Source organism: Pelophylax lessonae (genome assembly GCF_965119305.1).
Source record: "Pelophylax lessonae genome assembly, chromosome: 3".
Lineage (NCBI taxonomy): Eukaryota > Metazoa > Chordata > Amphibia > Anura > Ranidae > Pelophylax > Pelophylax lessonae.
Window position 1 is genome coordinate 30,402,610 of NC_138770.1, and position 21,416 is coordinate 30,424,025.

The window sequence follows — 21,416 nt, forward strand, 5'->3', positions numbered from 1 at the left end:
AGACATGGTACAGGGGATGGTCAGAGAATGCAGACATAATAGAGGGGATGGTCAGAGACTGCAGACATGATACAGGAGATGGTCAGAGACTGCAGACGTGGTACAGGAGATGGTCAGAGACTGCAGACATAATACAGGAGATGGTCAGAGAATGCAGACATAATACAGGAGATGGTCAGAGACTGCAGACATAATACAGGAGATGGTCAGAGACTGCAGACATAGTACAGGAGATGGTCAGAGATTGCAGACATGATACAGGAGATGGTCAGAGACTGCAGACAGGGTACAGGAGATGGTCAGAGACTGCAGACATAATACAGGAGATGGTCAGAGACTGCAGACATAGTACAGGAGATGGTCAGAGATTGCAGACATAATACAGGAGATGGTCAGAGAATGCAGACATAATACAGGAGATGGTCAGAGACTGCAGACATAATACAGGAGATGGTCAGAGACTGCAGACATGATACAGGAGATGGTCAGAGACTGCAGACATGGTACAGGAGATGGTCAGAGACTGCAGACATAATACGGGAGAGGGTCAGAGACTACAGACATAATACAGGAGAGGGTCAGAGACTGCAGACATAATACAGGAGATGGTCAGAGAATGCAGACATAATACAGGAGAGGGTCAGAGAATGTAGACATAATACAGGAGACAGTCAGAGACTGCAGACATGATACAGGAGATGGTCAGAGACTGCAGACATGATACAGGAGATGGTCAGAGACTGCAGACATGATACAGGAGATGGTCAGAGACTGCAGACATGGTACAGGAGATGGTCAGAGACTGCAGACATGATACAGGAGATGGTCAGAGAATGCAGACATGATACAGGAGATGGTCAGAGACTGCAGACATGATACAGGAGATGGTCAGAGACTGCAGACATGATACAAGAGATGGTCAGAGACTGCAGACAGGGTACAGGAGATGGTCAGAGACTGCAGACAGGGTACAAGAGATGGTCAGAGACTGCAGACATGGTACAGGAGATGGTCAGAGACTGCAGACATAATACGGGAGAGGGTCAGAGACTGCAGACATAATACAGGAGAGGGTCAGAGACTGCAGACATAATACAGGAGATGGTCAGAGAATGCAGACATAATACAGGAGAGGGTCAGAGAATGCAGACATAATACAGGAGACAGTCAGAGACTGCAGACATGGTACAGGGGATGGTCAGAGAATGCAGACATAATAGAGGGGATGGTCAGAGACTGCAGACATGATACAGGAGATGGTCAGAGACTGCAGACGTGTTACAGGAGATGGTCAGAGACTGCAGACATAATACAGGAGATGGTCAGAGAATGCAGACATAATACAGGAGATGGTCAGAGACTGCAGACATAATACAGGAGATGGTCAGAGACTGCAGACATAGTACAGGAGATGGTCAGAGATTGCAGACATGATACAGGAGATGGTCAGAGACTGCAGACAGGGTACAGGAGATGGTCAGAGACTGCAGACATAATACAGGAGATGGTCAGAGACTGCAGACATAGTACAGGAGATGGTCAGAGATTGCAGACATAATACAGGAGATGGTCAGAGAATGCAGACATAATACAGGAGATGGTCAGAGACTGCAGACATAATACAGGAGATGGTCAGAGACTGCAGACATGATACAGGAGATGGTCAGAGATTGCAGACATGATACAGGAGATGGTCAGAGACTGCAGACAGGGTACAGGAGATGGTCAGAGACTGCAGACAGGGTACAAGAGATGGTCAGAGACTGCAGACATGATACAGGAGATGGTCAGAGACTGCAGACATAATACGGGAGAGGGTCAGAGACTGCAGACATAATACAGGAGAGGGTCAGAGACTGCAGACATACTACAGGGGATGGTCAGAGACTGCAGACATAATACAGGAGAGGGTCAGAGACTGCAGACATGATACAGGAGATGGTCAGAGACTGCAGACATGGTACAGGAGATGGTCAGAGACTGCAGACATAATACAGGAGATGGTCAGAGAATGCAGATATAATACAGGAGATGGTCAGAGACTGCAGACATGATACAGGAGATGGTCAGAGACTGCAGACATGATACAGGAGATGGTCAGAGACTGCAGACAGGGTACAGGAGATGGTCAGAGACTGCAGACATGATACAGGAGATGGTCAGAGACTGCAGACAGGGTACAGGAGATGGTCAGAGACTGCAGACAGGGTACAAGAGATGGTCAGAGACTGCAGACATGGTACAGGAGATGGTCAGAGACTGCAGACATAATACGGGAGAGGGTCAGAGACTGCAGACATAATACAGGAGAGGGTCAGAGACTGCAGACATAATACAGGAGATGGTCAGAGAATGCAGACATAATACAGGAGAGGGTCAGAGAATGCAGACATAATACAGGAGACAGTCAGAGACTGCAGACATGGTACAGGGGATGGTCAGAGAATGCAGACATAATAGAGGGGATGGTCAGAGACTGCAGACATGATACAGGAGATGGTCAGAGACTGCAGACGTGGTACAGGAGATGGTCAGAGACTGCAGACATAATACAGGAGATGGTCAGAGAATGCAGACATAATACAGGAGATGGTCAGAGACTGCAGACATAATACAGGAGATGGTCAGAGACTGCAGACATAGTACAGGAGATGGTCAGAGATTGCAGACATGATACAGGAGATGGTCAGAGACTGCAGACAGGGTACAGGAGATGGTCAGAGACTGCAGACATAATACAGGAGATGGTCAGAGACTGCAGACATAGTACAGGAGATGGTCAGAGATTGCAGACATAATACAGGAGATGGTCAGAGAATGCAGACATAATACAGGAGATGGTCAGAGACTGCAGACATAATACAGGAGATGGTCAGAGACTGCAGACATGATACAGGAGATGGTCAGAGATTGCAGACATGATACAGGAGATGGTCAGAGACTGCAGACAGGGTACAGGAGATGGTCAGAGACTGCAGACAGGGTACAAGAGATGGTCAGAGACTGCAGACATGATACAGGAGATGGTCAGAGACTGCAGACATAATACGGGAGAGGGTCAGAGACTGCAGACATAATACAGGAGAGGGTCAGAGACTGCAGACATACTACAGGGGATGGTCAGAGACTGCAGACATAATACAGGAGAGGGTCAGAGACTGCAGACATGATACAGGAGATGGTCAGAGACTGCAGACATGGTACAGGAGATGGTCAGAGACTGCAGACATAATACAGGAGATGGTCAGAGAATGCAGACATAATACAGGAGATGGTCAGAGACTGCAGACATGATACAGGAGATGGTCAGAGACTGCAGACATGATACAGGAGATGGTCAGAGACTGCAGACAGGGTACAGGAGATGGTCAGAGACTGCAGACATGATACAGGAGATGGTCAGAGACTGCAGACAGGGTACAGGAGATGGTCAGAGACTGCAGACAGGGTACAAGAGATGGTCAGAGACTGCAGACATGGTACAGGAGATGGTCAGAGACTGCAGACATAATACGGGAGAGGGTCAGAGACTGCAGACATAATACAGGAGAGGGTCAGAGACTGCAGACATAATACAGGAGAGGGTCAGAGAATGCAGACATAATACAGGAGACAGTCAGAGACTGCAGACATGGTACAGGGGATGGTCAGAGAATGCAGACATAATAGAGGGGATGGTCAGAGACTGCAGACATGATACAGGAGATGGTCAGAGACTGCAGACGTGGTACAGGAGATGGTCAGAGACTGCAGACATAATACAGGAGATGGTCAGAGACTGCAGACATAATACAGGAGATGGTCAGAGACTGCAGACATAGTACAGGAGATGGTCAGAGATTGCAGACATGATACAGGAGATGGTCAGAGACTGCAGACAGGGTACAGGAGATGGTCAGAGACTGCAGACATAATACAGGAGATGGTCAGAGACTGCAGACATAGTACAGGAGATGGTCAGAGATTGCAGACATAATACAGGAGATGGTCAGAGAATGCAGACATAATACAGGAGATGGTCAGAGACTGCAGACATAATACAGGAGATGGTCAGAGACTGCAGACATGATACAGGAGATGATCAGAGATTGCAGACATGATACAGGAGATGGTCAGAGACTGCAGACAGGGTACAGGAGATGGTCAGAGACTGCAGACAGGGTACAGGAGATGGTCAGAGACTGCAGACAGGGTACAAGAGATCGTCAGAGACTGCAGACATGATACAGGAGATGGTCAGAGACTGCAGACATAATACGGGAGAGGGTCAGAGACTGCAGACATAATACAGGAGAGGGTCAGAGACTGCAGACATAATACAGGAGAGGGTCAGAGACTGCAGACATGATACAGGAGATGGTCAGAGACTGCAGACATGGTACAGGAGATGGTCAGAGACTGCAGACATAATACAGGAGATGGTCAGAGACTGCAGACATGATACAGGAGATGGTCAGAGACTGCAGACATGATACAGGAGATGGTCAGAGACTGCAGACAGGGTACAGGAGATGGTCAGAGACTGCAGACATGATACAGGAGATGGTCAGAGACTGCAGACAGGGTACAGGAGATGGTCAGAGACTGCAGACAGGGTACAAGAGATGGTCAGAGACTGCAGACATGGTACAGGAGATGGTCAGAGACTGCAGACATAATACGGGAGAGGGTCAGAGACTGCAGACATAATACAGGAGAGGGTCAGAGACTGCAGACATAATACAGGAGATGGTCAGAGAATGCAGACATAATACAGGAGAGGGTCAGAGAATGCAGACATAATACAGGAGACAGTCAGAGACTGCAGACATGGTACAGGGGATGGTCAGAGAATGCAGACATAATAGAGGGGATGGTCAGAGACTGCAGACATGATACAGGAGATGGTCAGAGACTGCAGACGTGGTACAGGAGATGGTCAGAGACTGCAGACATAATACAGGAGATGGTCAGAGAATGCAGACATAATACAGGAGATGGTCAGAGACTGCAGACATAATACAGGAGATGGTCAGAGACTGCAGACATAGTACAGGAGATGGTCAGAGATTGCAGACATGATACAGGAGATGGTCAGAGACTGCAGACAGGGTACAGGAGATGGTCAGAGACTGCAGACATAATACAGGAGATGGTCAGAGACTGCAGACATAGTACAGGAGATGGTCAGAGATTGCAGACATAATACAGGAGATGGTCAGAGAATGCAGACATAATACAGGAGATGGTCAGAGACTGCAGACATAATACAGGAGATGGTCAGAGACTGCAGACATGATACAGGAGATGGTCAGAGATTGCAGACATGATACAGGAGATGGTCAGAGACTGCAGACAGGGTACAGGAGATGGTCAGAGACTGCAGACAGGGTACAAGAGATGGTCAGAGACTGCAGACATGATACAGGAGATGGTCAGAGACTGCAGACATAATACGGGAGAGGGTCAGAGACTGCAGACATAATACAGGAGAGGGTCAGAGACTGCAGACATACTACAGGGGATGGTCAGAGACTGCAGACATAATACAGGAGAGGGTCAGAGACTGCAGACATGATACAGGAGATGGTCAGAGACTGCAGACATGGTACAGGAGATGGTCAGAGACTGCAGACATAATACAGGAGATGGTCAGAGAATGCAGACATAATACAGGAGATGGTCAGAGACTGCAGACATGATACAGGAGATGGTCAGAGACTGCAGACATGATACAGGAGATGGTCAGAGACTGCAGACAGGGTACAGGAGATGGTCAGAGACTGCAGACATGATACAGGAGATGGTCAGAGACTGCAGACAGGGTACAGGAGATGGTCAGAGACTGCAGACAGGGTACAAGAGATGGTCAGAGACTGCAGACATGGTACAGGAGATGGTCAGAGACTGCAGACATAATACGGGAGAGGGTCAGAGACTGCAGACATAATACAGGAGAGGGTCAGAGACTGCAGACATAATACAGGAGAGGGTCAGAGAATGCAGACATAATACAGGAGACAGTCAGAGACTGCAGACATGGTACAGGGGATGGTCAGAGAATGCAGACATAATAGAGGGGATGGTCAGAGACTGCAGACATGATACAGGAGATGGTCAGAGACTGCAGACGTGGTACAGGAGATGGTCAGAGACTGCAGACATAATACAGGAGATGGTCAGAGAATGCAGACATAATACAGGAGATGGTCAGAGACTGCAGACATAATACAGGAGATGGTCAGAGACTGCAGACATAATACAGGAGATGGTCAGAGACTGCAGACATAGTACAGGAGATGGTCAGAGATTGCAGACATGATACAGGAGATGGTCAGAGACTGCAGACAGGGTACAGGAGATGGTCAGAGACTGCAGACATAATACAGGAGATGGTCAGAGACTGCAGACATAGTACAGGAGATGGTCAGAGATTGCAGACATAATACAGGAGATGGTCAGAGAATGCAGACATAATACAGGAGATGGTCAGAGACTGCAGACATAATACAGGAGATGGTCAGAGACTGCAGACATGGTACAGGAGATGGTCAGAGACTGCAGACAGGGTACAAGAGATCGTCAGAGACTGCAGACATGATACAGGAGATGGTCAGAGACTGCAGACATGGTACAGGAGATGGTCAGAGACTGCAGACATGATACAGGAGATGGTCAGAGACTGCAGACATGATACAAGAGATGAAAAAAGTATAAGGTGCATTAAATATAAAGTGAGCATAAATATGATCATGACATTAGTTGCATCTCCATACCTTCTTGAACTCTTAATTTTATACATCAGATTATCCATACACATTTGTATTCATTTTTAATAGGTTTGTCCCCGTTGTTCCATCCTGCATGTGTTCTTTGAGATGCTTATGTCAGGCTGTAATGGAAGAAGGGCGCTTCCGGTTCAACAGTGGGCTTCGTTTTATTTTAGTGACGTTTTGGGACAATTACTGTGTGGTACTATTTAACCACTTGTCGACTGCTCACATTGGCAGTACTGCGGCAAAGTGACTTGATAAGGTCTGGCGACGTAGACCTATGTCACCAGACTCTCCCCTCTCTCGGCGGTGCTTGTGCGCCGCCGGAGGCTCCCTCACGCTGTATTCAGTCACAGGGGAGGAGAGGCGGTGATCACCTCTGCTCTTCCCCAATCGTCGGGGATCGAGTGAGGAAATCCGCCCGCTTGTGTAAACATAGCAGGCGAATCTCCTATGTGACAGACAGTCACAGATCACAGGATTCAGCATAGTTCAACCTGCGATCTGTGTCACACAGTCCCCCCCCCCCCCCCCACACACGTCAGTAAGCATGAGGCACACATTTAACCCCTTGATCACCCACAGTGTTAACCCCTTCCCTGCCAGTGTCATTATTACAGTAACAGTGCATATTTATAGCACTGATTACTGAAGTAATGTCACTGGTACCTCCAAAAGTGTCAAAAATGTCAGTTAGGGGTCCGATCTGTCTGCCGCAATGTCGCAATCCAAAAAAAAAAAAATTGCAGATCACCGCCATTACTAGTAAAAAAAAAAAATAAACAATAAAAATGACAAATCTTTCCCGTAGTTAGTAAACGCAATAACTTTTGTGCAAACCAATCAAAATACGCTTATTGCGATTTTTTTTTTTTACCAAAAATATGTAGCAGAAAACAAATTGGCCTAAGAATGTTAAAAAATTTTGATTTATATTTTTTTTGGGAATATATATTATATATATATATATATATATATATATATATATATACACTGTATATATATATATATATATATCAGAATGTAAAAAATATTGTTTTTTTTTTTTAAATTGTCGCTCTTTTTTTCAAAAATTAATAAAGTTTCACAGGTGATCAAATACCACCAAAAGAAAGCTCTATTTGTGGGGGAAAAAAAGGACATAAATTTAATTTGGGTACAGCGTCGCATGACCGCGCAATTGTCCATTAAATTAACGCAGTGCCGAATCGCAAAATATAGCCTGGTCAGGAATGGGGTAAAATCTTCTGGTCCTAAAGCGGTTAAAAATACGCTCATTGAGAATGTTTTTGTCAAAGACATGTAGCTAAATATATTTTGGCCTAAATATATGACAAAAATTGAAAATATTGGATATTTTTTAACTGTCAAAGTAGAAAATGTCAATTTTTTTGCAAAATTTTCGCTCTTTTTTTATTAACATCGCAAAAAATGAAAAGCACAGAGGTGATCAAATACCACCAAAAGGAAGATCTGTTTGTGGGGAAAAAAAGGACGTAAATTTTGTTTGGGTACGGCGTTGCATGACCGCGCGATTGTCAGTTAAAGTCACGCAATGCCAAGTTGCAAAAAGTGGCCTGAACGTTAAGCAGGAAAATCCTCCGGTTAAATATTAAGTTCCCAATCATCTTATATATTTTATCATTATTAGTGATTGTGGTCCATATTTTAATATTTGGCGCTGTTAATATAGTTACCAATTTAGATTGAGGGAAAGTGGTGTTAACAGGATATGGATTCCGTTTCGGCATTCGGTATTATGTTGCAGACACCAGAAGCTGCAATCCTTGATTGAAATATAAGGGCGGAAGTGACGGCGCATGCTGTCCTCCAATCTCAGTTGACACCTTCTAAGGGGAAACGCGTCAGGTTGGAGAAGCCGTGCCGTCACTACTCGCGGTCCGCACTGCAGGCGGCCGCTAACACTAAGGAATTCAGTGTCTGTTTATCTTCGGCTAATGTAAGTGTTATAAAATCTTTGTAGTCTCAGTCTTCAATGATTAATGCGATAACCGTAACTACCACGACCTGAGGTGTGTCAAAGTTGTGCTGGTCAGTAAACATAAAAGAGGGCATACTCGGCATACTCTAAGTATACAAGTGTCTGAAATAGAAAAAAAGGGTGGGATATGGGTGGGAGAGAAGCAGAAGCAAACACCCAAACATGTGTCTGCCAGAGGAGGAGGAATATATACCCCCCAGACTCCTCCTACAAATACAGGCTGGCCAACAATGGCCCGCCTTCCAACTTGTAGTCTGAGTCTTCAATGATTAATGCGATAACTAACTACCATGACCTGAGGTGTGCCAAAGTCGTGCTGGTCAGTATACCTAAAAGAGGGCAAAAAACACCAGAGTAGGTATGAGGGAAAATGCTTAATGACAGGATAACATGAACAATGCCCTTATGACTTTGGTGTGGGGTTCTGGTATATATCGACTGTAACAGGAGGAATTCCAGCGTCCCATATATTTGATGATGCGTGAAGGAACCCCCTGTTTGGAGGCTGCGGACGCTGCACCGCTCCTAAAAGAATGTCCTGAAAAGTGTTTCGGGTTTAAACCTAAATCCGTTAACAAAATCCTAACGTGAGAAATGAACTGCTCGGAGGTGAGAGGACGTGTTGGGAAAGGAAGTAATGGACTGTTAAGGGGAGCAGCTGCAAATTCTTTGACGAGTAGGTCAAACACAACTACTAGGCACCAGCTACTTTAGTTCTGTAATAATTCACTACAAATCCCTGGCTCCTCTGCCTGTTTTATTGCTGGGAAGTTGCAGAGAAAAATGGTCGGGGTACCGAGTGAGACTGCCTTTGAGTAGCACAGGTGCATGACAACTGGCCTGGGACACCTCCCCGGGTCTGAGGAGACCAAGAAACTTAAATAAATGGCTGCTTTGAGAACTAAACTGGGACCTACACCAAACGGGGAATGGGACAGCATGTCTGACATGCCTCTGAAGACCTGACCAGTAACTGGTAAACGTGTTAAACGTGATTGCCCCTGAGTTTTCTGAATACCCCTTAACATAGCTTTAAGGGGGTGGGCTGCAAAAATGGAAGGACTGCCAGGATCCTGCAGGGACCTGAAATGCTGATTACCTGAGAGATATAACTTGATAGTATTGAACGATAGGAACAATACACTATGGCAATAGGCAGCGAAAGTCATCACATATTTGACATCCCCAGGGGAACTGCAAGGGTATAGGGACATGAACTTGACAAAAGTCTTCCAACCTGCAGTGTAAGCTTTGATTGTGTTTCTGGCTAACGAAATATTAACCAGGTCAACCGCCTGGGCCCAGAGTGCGACTAATCCATGATCAGTAGGGAAAAAGGTGGTTCCATCATAGCTACCGGATCTGCTTCTGGATGCTGTAAGAAAAATTGTGGGAAATTAAAACGAGATAAGGCGTCTGCTGCAATGTTGTCGTTACCACTGATAAATTCACCAAGGAAATGAAATTTGTAAGTAAGACCTAACCATGTCAACCTGCGCATAAAGGACATGATGATTAGCGACCCAGATCTACCCCTATTGATAATTTCGGCTGTAGCCAAAATTATCAGTAAAGAAAATCACAGTGTTGCCAGACCAACCAGGGCCCCATGTGACTGCTGCAGCAAGTGTTGGGTAGATTTCGAACAAAGCTGAAGTCTGAGCAAAACTGGGAATGTTGAACACTTCTGGGGGCCAACGACTTGCCAGCCATTGACGCTCACAAATGGCCGCAAAACCTACTGAGGCTGTGGCATCTGAAAACACTCTAGGGGACCTAGTTGTAGGTTGAGGAATTAACATGGAAATACCATTCCATTCGCATAGAAACTGGCCCCACATGAGCAAATCAGCTCATGCATCAGCTTGCAAACTCATCAGCGAGTCAGCATCCTACTGCAGGGGCAGGAGAGCCAATAACCTAGAAACAAAAGATCTACCCTGTGGAATAATTCTCATCGTGAAATTAAGCATCCCCAAAAGAGACTGTAACTCTTTTTTGGAACAGACCGGGGACCGAACAAACTTGCGAATGACCTGACAAATTCTGACAAGTTTCTCCATGGGCAAGCTGGCAAGCATAAGATTGGTATCGAGAGTTATGCGTTAAAACGAAATGCTATTGGAAGGACCAAATACATACAAACAGATCCTGGCGCTGAAGGACAGATGTTCAGGGGTCCCAAAGTGAAATGGGGTGGACCGATTTTAGCCAAAAGGCTAAGAGTCATGTCAGGGTTGCAGCCAACCCAATGCCCAGATCCTGACTGAGAAACAAAACATACAACAAATAGATGGGTATGCTGGCGCTCCCAGGACTGATGACAATGGGCACTTTGAAATCACTGGTCTTGAATAGTCATTTACAGTGATTTTCATCATTTTTATCGTTTTCAAGTGATTTTAAATAAACTTGACATTGTTCATTATGACTATTCAAGACCAGTGATTTCAAAGTGCCCATTGTCATCAGTCCTGGGAGCGCCAGCATACCCATCTATTTGTTGTATATTGGAAGGACCATCTACTTTATGGGCAGCCATGGGGACATTCAGGTCAGAAAAAAGTTCCGTTAGGGATTGAAGATCCCTAGGCAGCTGACCAGGTCTTTCTAATAACAGGAAATCGTCCAGATAATGGATGACGCTCTGACAATCTTTGCAATTGACCAGTATCCAATGAAGTGCCTGGGCAAAGGTATCAAACAACCAAGGGCTGCTCTTGGACCCAAAAGTCAATTTGGTGGCAAAATAGTAAGGCTTACCCCATTTGATACCATGCCATTGCCAGAGGGCCGGTTTGATGGGGAGCAATTTGAAAGCGTCAGAAATATCCGCTTTGGATAACCACGTACCCCTGCCTAACTGCAGGATGCACTGAATGGCCAGATCCACTGATGAGTATTTGAGAGAGAATTCTTGCGATGGAATGAGTGAATTAAGGCTTGGAATGTGCGACGAATGATGAGCGGACAAATCATAAATTAAACAATATTTATTAGAAAATTTCCCCTTCACCACACACCGATAGGGCTAACCCTCCACATGTAAAATGGTGATAAGACGAAAGGACCAATTACAAAACCCTTGGCCACCTCTGCCTCCAATAGCTCATCAACAATAGGAGCATGACTGCCTGCCGACACCAGGTTATTACATTCAAAGGTCTCTGAGGGTAAAGTGATAAGGCCTGTGTGAAAACCTACAGAAAAACCCTCCAGCAGGAACTGTCTGAAAGAAGGGGATGGATGGTGTTCTAAACAAGCCTCCAGAAAAGACACACTGACTCAGGTTAGTCAGGAACAACTAAAGGGCTTGACAAGACAGGCAGATTTGGGGTGTGCTCTGAAGCAATTAGCGCAGATATGCAGGAGCCTACATTGGTTATAGTTGCAGCCTGTGTAGTTATAATTATTGCACAACTGCACCTTACCTAGGTAATGAATGGGCCTGCCCAGCTTGTCCACCTGACCCGAAACCTTCGTAGAGGATCCACTAGCCTGCCTAGTGGTACTGGAGTCAAAAGAATGATCAACATTGGGACACCAAATAGTGGTGTGTGCGGATGATTGACATGTGCCACATACTGGAGATTTCTGGTTGGCGAAGTGCCTGCAGAACAGCTCCATGTCAATGTTGCTCCAACAAGTAACCACCTGGAACTGAGCCCAGGTGGTCGCCACTTTAGCTGAAAAGGACCGGTGGTAGTCCTAAAATGTAAAACCACCATTCCTGTGAGCAGAGATGTATAGTAACTAAGTAGAACTACTTCACTACTGTACTTAAGTACCGAAAGGCGGTATCTGTACTTTCCTAGAGTAGAATTTTTTTCTCCTACTTCCACTTTTACTTCACTACATTTTTTCAATGATTTCAATACTTCTACTCCGATATTTTTTTTTTTGTGCTGCATAGTTACTCGTTACAATTATAAAAATTACCACTGCCAGAACAGTAGATGGAAGTTTCATGAAGCTCAAAACATGTGTATTATAAGCGCATACGAAAATAAAAGCTACTGTATGTATAAATAAAAGCTGCATTTGAAATAATAAAAAACAATATGATGTTCATACTTTTGACTTCTTTCTTTAATAACTACATAACACAGTACTTGTACTTTTACTTTAAGTACTTGAGTAGCAATTTTTTTTTCAAAACTACTGGTACTTTTACTGTTCTTGAGTAGCAAAATGTAAAAAAAAAAACTACTTGAAATGCTTAAGTACAAGAAATGTTGAATACTTTAGTACTTCTACTAAAGTCACTTTTTGATCGAGCACTTCCACTTCTACTCAAGTCACTTTTTGATCGAGCACTTGTACTTTTACTCAAGTATGGGTTTCGAGTACTTTATACAACTCTGCCTGTGAGCCAAGTCCACTATTTTATGTAAATACAAATCCAATTCCTCCCTCCTGCCGGGCTGACTGAGCAGATGATGTCCCTACTGTATAGATGCCAAATGCGAGAACGAATTCTGCTACATCTAGCTTGCGTTTGAGCCTGGGATCCTTTGACTTAAGAATCACCGAGACCTCCCCGCAAGCATATGATTTGTTCTCAGAAACATCTTGGGAAGCTATAAGAAGGGAAGCCAGGTTACATCTTTCCCTTCCAAAATGTCCTTTTTTATGTTGGCAGGGATGAAATGTTCCGGGGATTCTGAAGGCAAAACAGCTAACGGTGAAGGAGCCGCCACAGGTAAAGATATGCAGATATTACCTGCAGAAGCATTAGGCTGTGCTAACCGACGGGTTTCCATAACCTCTATCCTGTTTTGTAACTGTAGCAACGATGAAGACCGAGTATTTAGGACTGTATGTATCTGAGTGAGAGAGGTAAGCACGGATACGTGTTCAGCACTGGTGGATGGGCATGGCTGAGATGGACTAGGAAACAATAATTTGAACAATTCCGCCTTCCTAGCTGTAGCTGAAAAAGGAATGCTCCTGCACCAAAGCTCGGCTATCAGCTTGGGTATAGTCCAGTTCCTTAGGGATGGGATGCTACCCTGCTCCAAACCCCTAACCGGAGTAGGAGTGACAAAGGTAGATTCGTCACTTTCAGATACATGCGACATGTTAGATCTGTGGAGAAAAATAGAAAAGTTTCTGATAGACAAAACTGTTTCTGAAACAATGACACCCCCTCGTAACTAATTATGTATGTTGATGATGTAGCTGCCACCTAGACCAAGGCAAGCAGAGCGCGTGAGAATGTATCTGGTGACCGTACCCTGGTGTGTATGCAGTAAGCGAGCCCCGAGTAACCTGTAGCGCCAGACCAGGCAATTAGAAACGAAACACTCAGGGCTAACGTACCTACAGACCGTGGTAGGTAGAAATAGGAGTGTATCGTAATGAACGTGCGACATATGATATACAGGCGAGGAGATTGTATGTGCTACAACCAATTAAAAACAAAACCTCAGCCTGTATGGAACTGTAGACGTGACAGGTCCTGGTATGTGTGACAACTAACTGCACAACCCCTGACATGACAGGAAAATACAAGACAATATGATGAACACACAAAACAAACCTGCTAACCCTCAGCATAACCTAGGATCCACCTGAAACAATATTATAGAAATGCAGAAATGCAGTGACTACCATCAGGCGATACATATGGAGCCATGATGATAAAATTCCCAATAGTCTGTCATCATTGCACGACACACACAATTTTTTTTCGTTCAATATATTTTTTATTCTAACTTTAATTTTAACAAGAGTGCAAAAAAAAAAAAAAAAATAACAAAATGGTAAAGGAGGAAATCCAATTGGTCAGGAAAATGACTTGTCTGGAATGTGGAGGCGGAGTCGGTAATAATTTGTGTACAATACAATACACAACGTGTTACATTATTATAACAAAGTATTGTAGAAAAGATCACACCATAGAAAATGGAGGAAAGGAGAAAATAAACCCGGAGATGAAGGGGACATTTGTGTACGAGGAACACCTTAACAATTACCACCATTTTATTCTCCAGGGCCTCTGCTTTCAGAAAATATATGTTTGGGGGTTTTATCTAATCTTCAGGCCCAAAATCTGCATTTTACCATGTGTGCAAAAATAATGCAAACACAGCTCTGGCAGTGAAAGGGTTAATGTGAGCTAGATGGGATCACTCTGCTGTGGTCACATTAGAGCTCCCCCTAGCTGCAGCCTGGTAATAACATTGCTAGGAGGTCTATTAATTTATCTGCTACATACTTCCCATCTTTATATAAACATCTCCTGACATTTAGGGGTAAATATTAGAACATTTACATAGCAATTCTCTCAGTGACAATGCATATACGTTCCTTCTGTGTGATTGGGGAAACAATGAGTGCCGGGTCACACTTATGCGATGCAGGAAGGCTGCGAATTCGCAGCCTGTTCCTGCATCGCAAACTTGGCAGTTCACACTGCCATATGCGATACGCTGGGGGTGTCAATGAAATGTTAACGACACCCCCAGTTTGATCGCATATCGCAGTGCGATCTTTACAGTTCGCACAGGATCGGATCGCACAAGTGTGAACCACTGTGCGATCCGATCCTGATGCGGCTGAACAAAAGGGTCCTGTGCGACTTTTGTGCGGATGCAGTGCGAATATAGCCATACAAAGTGTATGGCTGAATTCGCACCGCACAGCTGATCGCATGTAATGAAGGAGCAGTGCGCTCCGATAATACATGCGATCGCCGCAGCCGCAAGAGTGTGAACCGGCCCTGAATGTTATTAGGGGATGTGCTGTTCTGGTTGAATATTTTTCATTGATATAAAATGGAAAATGTTGCATTTGGACACTAGATGGCGCTAATTGCTATGATACTTAGCACCATCTAAAGGCCAAATTAGGAATTTTTGGTTTTAAATCAATAGTTGGTTTAATCCTGTGGTTTTATTTTGTTTATGTCCTTTAATGTGTACTGTACTCATAAATACATGGGTATGACCTCAGGTATCTGTATGACCTCCCCCCCCCCCCTCCCCTACATAGGAAGCTAAGGGGTCTATGCAAAAAATATGTTGGGTGAGTGTGACAAGCATGTATCCAGGCTTGACAAATTCTGGCTGTATTCTAACACAGTAATTTCTTATAATCGTCAGCTCCAACTAGTGGCCATAACGAGGTATTAGTTCCAAAATACCTCAATCAGGAAAAATAGTTCAGTACCGCATTATGGCCACTAGATGGACCCAATGATCATAGGAAATCACTGAATGAAATCAAATAAGAACAACATTTGTCATGGATGAATGAATGCTTGTCATATTTGTTCATATATTTTATAAAAACGAAACATGTAAGTGAAGTGGTAACTATTGAGCCAATCACTTCATCAAACCACACATAATATCTCCCTTCAAAGGGGAAACAGAAATTATTTACAGAAAATCAAACAGTATAAATATTTTCCAACCAATAACCTCCACCCAGACAAGATATGTAGAAATATAAAGACAAGCGGTGTTACCTCTCGTGCCGCACTCCGCCAAGCCACCCAAACCCACACAGGAGCAAAGGAAAGAAGTTCTCACCTAGTTTATCTCCGAGTTCTCCTTCCCTCCTGTTGGGGGATGGGAGAAGGATGGAATGAAGACAGAGAGACACGCTTCGGGGTCACCACTGGTAAGTAGAGCCTTGAAATGAAGGACATCAACTTCAGAATTTCTGTCTTATCTGTGTAAAGTTTACTGATAAAGATATATGGGATCTCACAGCTTCTAGCTCTGTAACCCGCTATATCATTATCAGTAACCGTCACACAGACAAGCAAGACATTCTGAAGGTGATTCCTTAATTTCACGGCTCTACTTACCACTCTACACCCCAAAATTTACTCAGCCAATGAAAAGCCAACACGGTACAACACTTCATCCATGTCTCTGGTCATCTCTGATCTCCTTATCAACTGTTTCTTACATGATGAAGATCAGCCATGGAGTATATCTGAGGTGTATATCAGGGTGTGCTTCTTCCCCACATGTCCACCAACATTCATATAGAAGACATTTCCCACACTCAAGGCACTAATACACCTCGAGGGTTGCGTGGGATCCCTGATGTAGAGGAAGACAGGACTTTAGTGAGGAACAATTCCCTCACTCAGGACAGGAAAGTGGCTTCTCCCCCGTGTGAGATCTCTGATGTGTGGAAAGACTGGACTTCTGTGAAAAACATTTCCCACATTCAGGACAAGAATACGGCTTCTCCCCCGTGTGAGATCTCTGATGTGTGTAAAGAGAGAACTTCCGTGAAAAAGATTTTCCGCACTCAGAACAGGAATGTGGCTTCTCCCCCGTGTGAGACCTCTGATGGTTGTTAAGAGAGGACTTCTCTGAAAAACATTTCCCACACTCAGGACAGGAATACGGCTTCTCCCCTGTGTGAGATCTCTGATGTGTGTAAAGATTGGACTTCTGTGAAAAACATTTCCCACATTCAGGACAGGAATACGGCTTCTCCCCTGTGTGAGATCTCTGATGTGTGTAAAGATTGGACTTCTGTGAAAAATATTTCCCACACTCAGAACAGGAATGCGGCTTCTCTCCTGTGTGAGATATTTTATGTTCATTAAGACGGGATTTAATACGGAAACACTTCCCGTACTCAGTACAGGAAAACCTCTTATCTGTTGGAAGGACGGCACCGTCCCTCACAGTCTGAGGTTCCTCAGGATAAGAGGAATTCGATGGTCCGGCACCGTCCCTCACAGTCTGAGGTTCCTCAGGATAAGAGGAATACGATGGTCCCGCACTGTCCCTCACAGTCTGAGGTTCCTCAGGATAAGAGGAATACGATTGTCTGGCACTGTCCCTCACAGTCTGAGGTATCTCAGGATAAGAGGAATACGATGGTCCGGCACCGTCCCTCACAGTCTGAGGTTCCTCAGGATAAGAGGAATACGATGGTCCATCTACACTGTGTGGTGCCGGATGGACATTTGAGGTAGCCAGGTTTTCTCCTGGACTATACTGTGTGATGTCCTCATCTTCTACTTTACAGTCTGGAGACAAAGTGAGACAATCCTCTGAGGTTTTCCTCATCTCACATCCATCTACTAAAATAGAAATAGAAAGATTATTACTAGACATGAGCAGATAGGTTCCCCTAAACCAGGACTCCGCCCACATCAGACAGTTTTGTCTCTGAGGATCTTACAATTTCCCCCTCAAGGTAACTAGTAAATGGTAGAGGGTGACTAGGTGTCCCAGGAGCCACACTCAAGTCAAGACCTGCTGTATGATAGTAAATGGCATTCTCAGTCTGGACCTACGCCAGGCCACGCCTTGATGTGCGGGACACCTACTCACTATCTACCGAAATAAAATGTCCAGCTGGTAGAAAATGGGTGTAACAAGAGAGAATCCATATTATAAGTATATATAGCAGTGGGTAGAGGGGAGAGAGCAGAAGTCAGGAGTATGTAATGTACAACATAGAGTATATAGTGCAGGGATCAGGAGTATGTAATGTAAATATAGAGTATATAGTGCCGGGGTTGGGAGTTTGTAATATACAACATAGAGTATATAGTGCAGGAGTATGTAATGTACAATATAGAGTATATAGTGCAGGGGTCAGGAGTATGTAATGTACAATATAGAGTATATAGTGCAGGGGTCAGGAGTATGTAATGTACAATATAGAGTATGTAGTGCAGGGATCAGGAGTATGTAATGTACAATATAGAGCATATCCACTTGACCCTTGGAAGATTTTACCCCCCTTCATGACAAGAGCATTTTTTGCTATTCAGCACTGAGCTACTTTAAATGCTTCAATACCTGGCACTTTCACCACCTTCCTGCCCAGGCCAATTTTCAGCTTTCAGTGATGTTGCACTTTGAATGACAATTGTGCGGTCATGCACCGCTGTACCCAAATTACATTTTTATAATTTTTTTGGGACAGATAGAACTTTCTTTTGGTGGTCATCACTGGGTTTTTTTTTTTTGTTAAAAAAAGATCTTAGTTTCTGTTAGAAAATTTAGTAAATAAGTACATTTTCTCCTTCACAGGTGTGCACTAATAAGGCTGCACTGATGAGGAGGCACTAATGAGCACTGATAGGTGGCACTGAGAGGAGGCACTTATGGGCACTGATAGGCAGCACGGATTGACAACATTGATGGTCGCTGATGAGCAGGCACTGACGGGCACTGACTGGCATCACTGATGGGCACTGTTGGGGCTGTACTAATAATCAGGGCACTGAATATGTGTGCAGGTCTCCCCTGGGAGGAAATGCTTTGGATCGGCTCTCCTCTCTTCATACACTGTCAGTGTGAGGAGAGGAAAGCCGCCAACTAGAGATGAGCTCAGGCGTGTTAGGATCGGAGTCCCAACCCAGCTGAGCAATCCCTCCCGGAAGCCATCACTGCACATCATCAATCACAGACAGCCTAGTCAGGGCGTGTGTATGTGCAGCTGCGGGCCAGGAAATTCCTCACTGGCGGCATTGGTCAGGTGGGTTGGGACTATGAACCGCACAAGCCTGAGCCCATCCCTGGCTTGATGAATGAATGAAATTTCAGCAAAATGGACTCGCCTGCTGCATCATTTTCTCACTTTGATTTTCGGGGGGGGCCTTTGAATTCAGCCATCTGTAGGGTGATAATTTTCATTTCTATCAAACGATGCGGCATCCTTTAGTTAGCCTGGAACATTTTGGGCAGTTTTGGGACTTTACATGAGACACCGGCGAGCACTGCACAGCGTCTCCATCCCTGTATATAACAGAACTGAAGAGAAAAAGGGGATTAAAGGAGGTGTGTGTGTGTGTGTGTGTGGAAACCAGCCAGCCCTTAGTTTGCTATACTTACCCACCAGTCTGCTGACAAACCAAATGAACCTGTCTAACATAATAGGTTAAAAACAGGGGTTTAGTTAACACACATTTGCAAACGCATGTATAAGCTGCAGGCCACTCCAAGGCACCCTGTGTATCCTGCAGTCCTAACACTACTCAAACTGAGTGTCTACTGAGTGTCTCCAAACATGGGAGTACATGAATGCTAATGGATGGATGGGAAACAGGTGAGCTGGAGGTGGCCCAATCCTCCCCCAACTTGCTCCCAGCCATGACTGGTATTAAAAAACGAATGGCTATGTGGAAGCCATAGGGTGCAAATTAAAAAATGACCAGCTGGAAAAACGCACACCCCCATCCCAATAATATAGATGATAAAGGCAAATTGGGACTTTAGATGAAACACCAGCCTGTAAAGCAAGCGTCTCCATCCCTGACAACATGGAACATTTTGGGCAGTTTTGGGACTTTACATGAGACACCGGCGAGCACTGCACAGCGTCTCTATCCCTGTATATAACAGAACTGAAGAGAAAAAGGGGATTATTATTATTGGGATGGGGGTGTGCGTTTTTCCAGCTGGTCATTTTTTAGTTTGCACCCTATGGCTTCCACATAGCCATTCGTTTTTCAATACCAGTCAAGGCTGGGAGCAGGTTGGGGGAGGATTGGGCCATCTCCAGCTCACCTGTTTCCCATCCATCCATTAGCAATCATGTACTCCCATGTTTGGAGACACTCAGTTTGAGTAGTGTTAGGTAGTGTTTAGGACTGCAGGATACACAGGGTGCCCTGGAGTGGCCTGCAGCTTATACATGCGTTTGCAAATGTGTGTTAACTAAACCCCTGTTTTTAACCTATTATGTTAGACAGGTTTATTTGGTTTGTCAGCAGACTGGTGGGTAAGTATAGCAAACTAAGGGCTGGCTGGTTTCCACACACACACACACACACACCTCATTTAATCCCCTTTTTCTCTTCAGTTCCTAACACATTAGCCAGTCCATACCAGTATAGATCCTAACACAATACCCAGTCTTTACCAGTATAGATCCTAACACATTTCCCAGTCCATACCAGTATAGATCCTAACACATTACCCAGTCCATACCAGTATAGATCCTAACACATTACCCAGTCCATACCAGTATAGATCCTAACTCATTACCCAGTCCATACCAGTATAGATATCCAGCATGATATTTTTCCCCATTGAGATCTGATGGGTTTTCAGAGTGTTCCTTTCATTTTTTTGAGCAGTGTATAATACAAAAATGTATGAATCCTGAAGTACTGACGGCCGATCTAATTTCCTCCATGACCGGGCACAGCCAGCACATAACAGAACAAGTGACCCTGGGAGAATGGTTCTGTCAGAGATCCTGTTAGAACTGGGATATGCGGCAGAAGATCCAAGGCCTATACTACAGGTGCCTAGGTCAAGCAACACCTATTGTGAAAGTTAACATTTCCAGCTGAACCCCCATAATCTACACCAATACAGGAATACAGGAGGGTAACACAGCTCAGGAAAGTAACCAGCGAATTACAGGCTGATATCACCTAATCCCCACCCTACTCTGGACCAATCAGTGAGCAGTATGGGTGGAGGAATGTATTTAGTGTTAATGACCCACCTGTGCTGATCTCTGTAGGAGTGTCCTCCTCTATAAATGTCCCCGTTATTCCATCCTCCTCCATAGACTGCTGATCATCCCTCACATACCTCTCTTCTTCTTCTGCTTTACCCTTAACTTTTATATCTATCAGATCTTCACCCTAAATCAAGAAAATTAGAGTGAATATCATCTGTAAAATATAAGCTCACCTAAAAAATCCACACATCATC

General features: G+C 44.6%; 6 protein-coding genes and 1 pseudogene across 7 annotated transcripts in view; 2 read left to right on the forward strand and 5 right to left on the reverse strand.

Moving 5' to 3' along the window:
- Nucleotides 1-10,817, reverse strand: part of LOC309549873 (uncharacterized protein) — a gene marked incomplete at both ends in the record, with an annotated part of 66,123 nt that extends 55,306 nt beyond the window's left edge. The window contains one exon of the mRNA XM_082250368.1: nt 10,694-10,817. Within this exon, the coding sequence (XP_082106494.1) occupies nt 10,694-10,817 (124 nt within the window). The remainder of the gene's footprint in view (nt 1-10,693) is intronic.
- The window catches only part of LOC309550684 (uncharacterized protein), a 1,024,308-nt gene that overhangs the window by 435,385 nt on the left and 567,507 nt on the right, over nt 1-21,416 (forward strand). The window lies entirely within an intron of this gene.
- The window catches only part of LOC309550755 (uncharacterized protein), a 318,095-nt gene that overhangs the window by 191,636 nt on the left and 105,043 nt on the right, over nt 1-21,416 (reverse strand). The window lies entirely within an intron of this gene.
- Nucleotides 1-21,416, reverse strand: part of LOC309550736 (uncharacterized protein) — an 851,482-nt gene that overhangs the window by 118,493 nt on the left and 711,573 nt on the right. The window lies entirely within an intron of this gene.
- Nucleotides 1-21,416, forward strand: part of LOC309550715 (uncharacterized protein) — a 523,380-nt gene that overhangs the window by 100,455 nt on the left and 401,509 nt on the right. The gene's annotated exons all lie outside the window — the stretch shown is intronic.
- On the reverse strand, nt 12,049-13,835 carry LOC309549874 (annotated as a pseudogene). Its single transcript has 2 exons — nt 13,120-13,835; nt 12,049-12,484 (listed from the first exon to the last, which is right to left on the reverse strand). The product of its transcript is annotated as an uncharacterized misc_RNA (transcript).
- Nucleotides 15,507-21,415, reverse strand: LOC309549875 (uncharacterized protein; the record flags this gene model as incomplete). The annotated part of the gene is made up of 3 exons (XM_082250369.1): nt 15,507-15,566; nt 16,574-17,511; nt 21,396-21,415. The coding sequence occupies 2 exons, from the start codon at nt 21,413-21,415 to the stop codon at nt 16,857-16,859; spliced, it is 675 nt and encodes a 224-aa protein (XP_082106495.1). The 3' UTR covers nt 15,507-15,566; nt 16,574-16,856.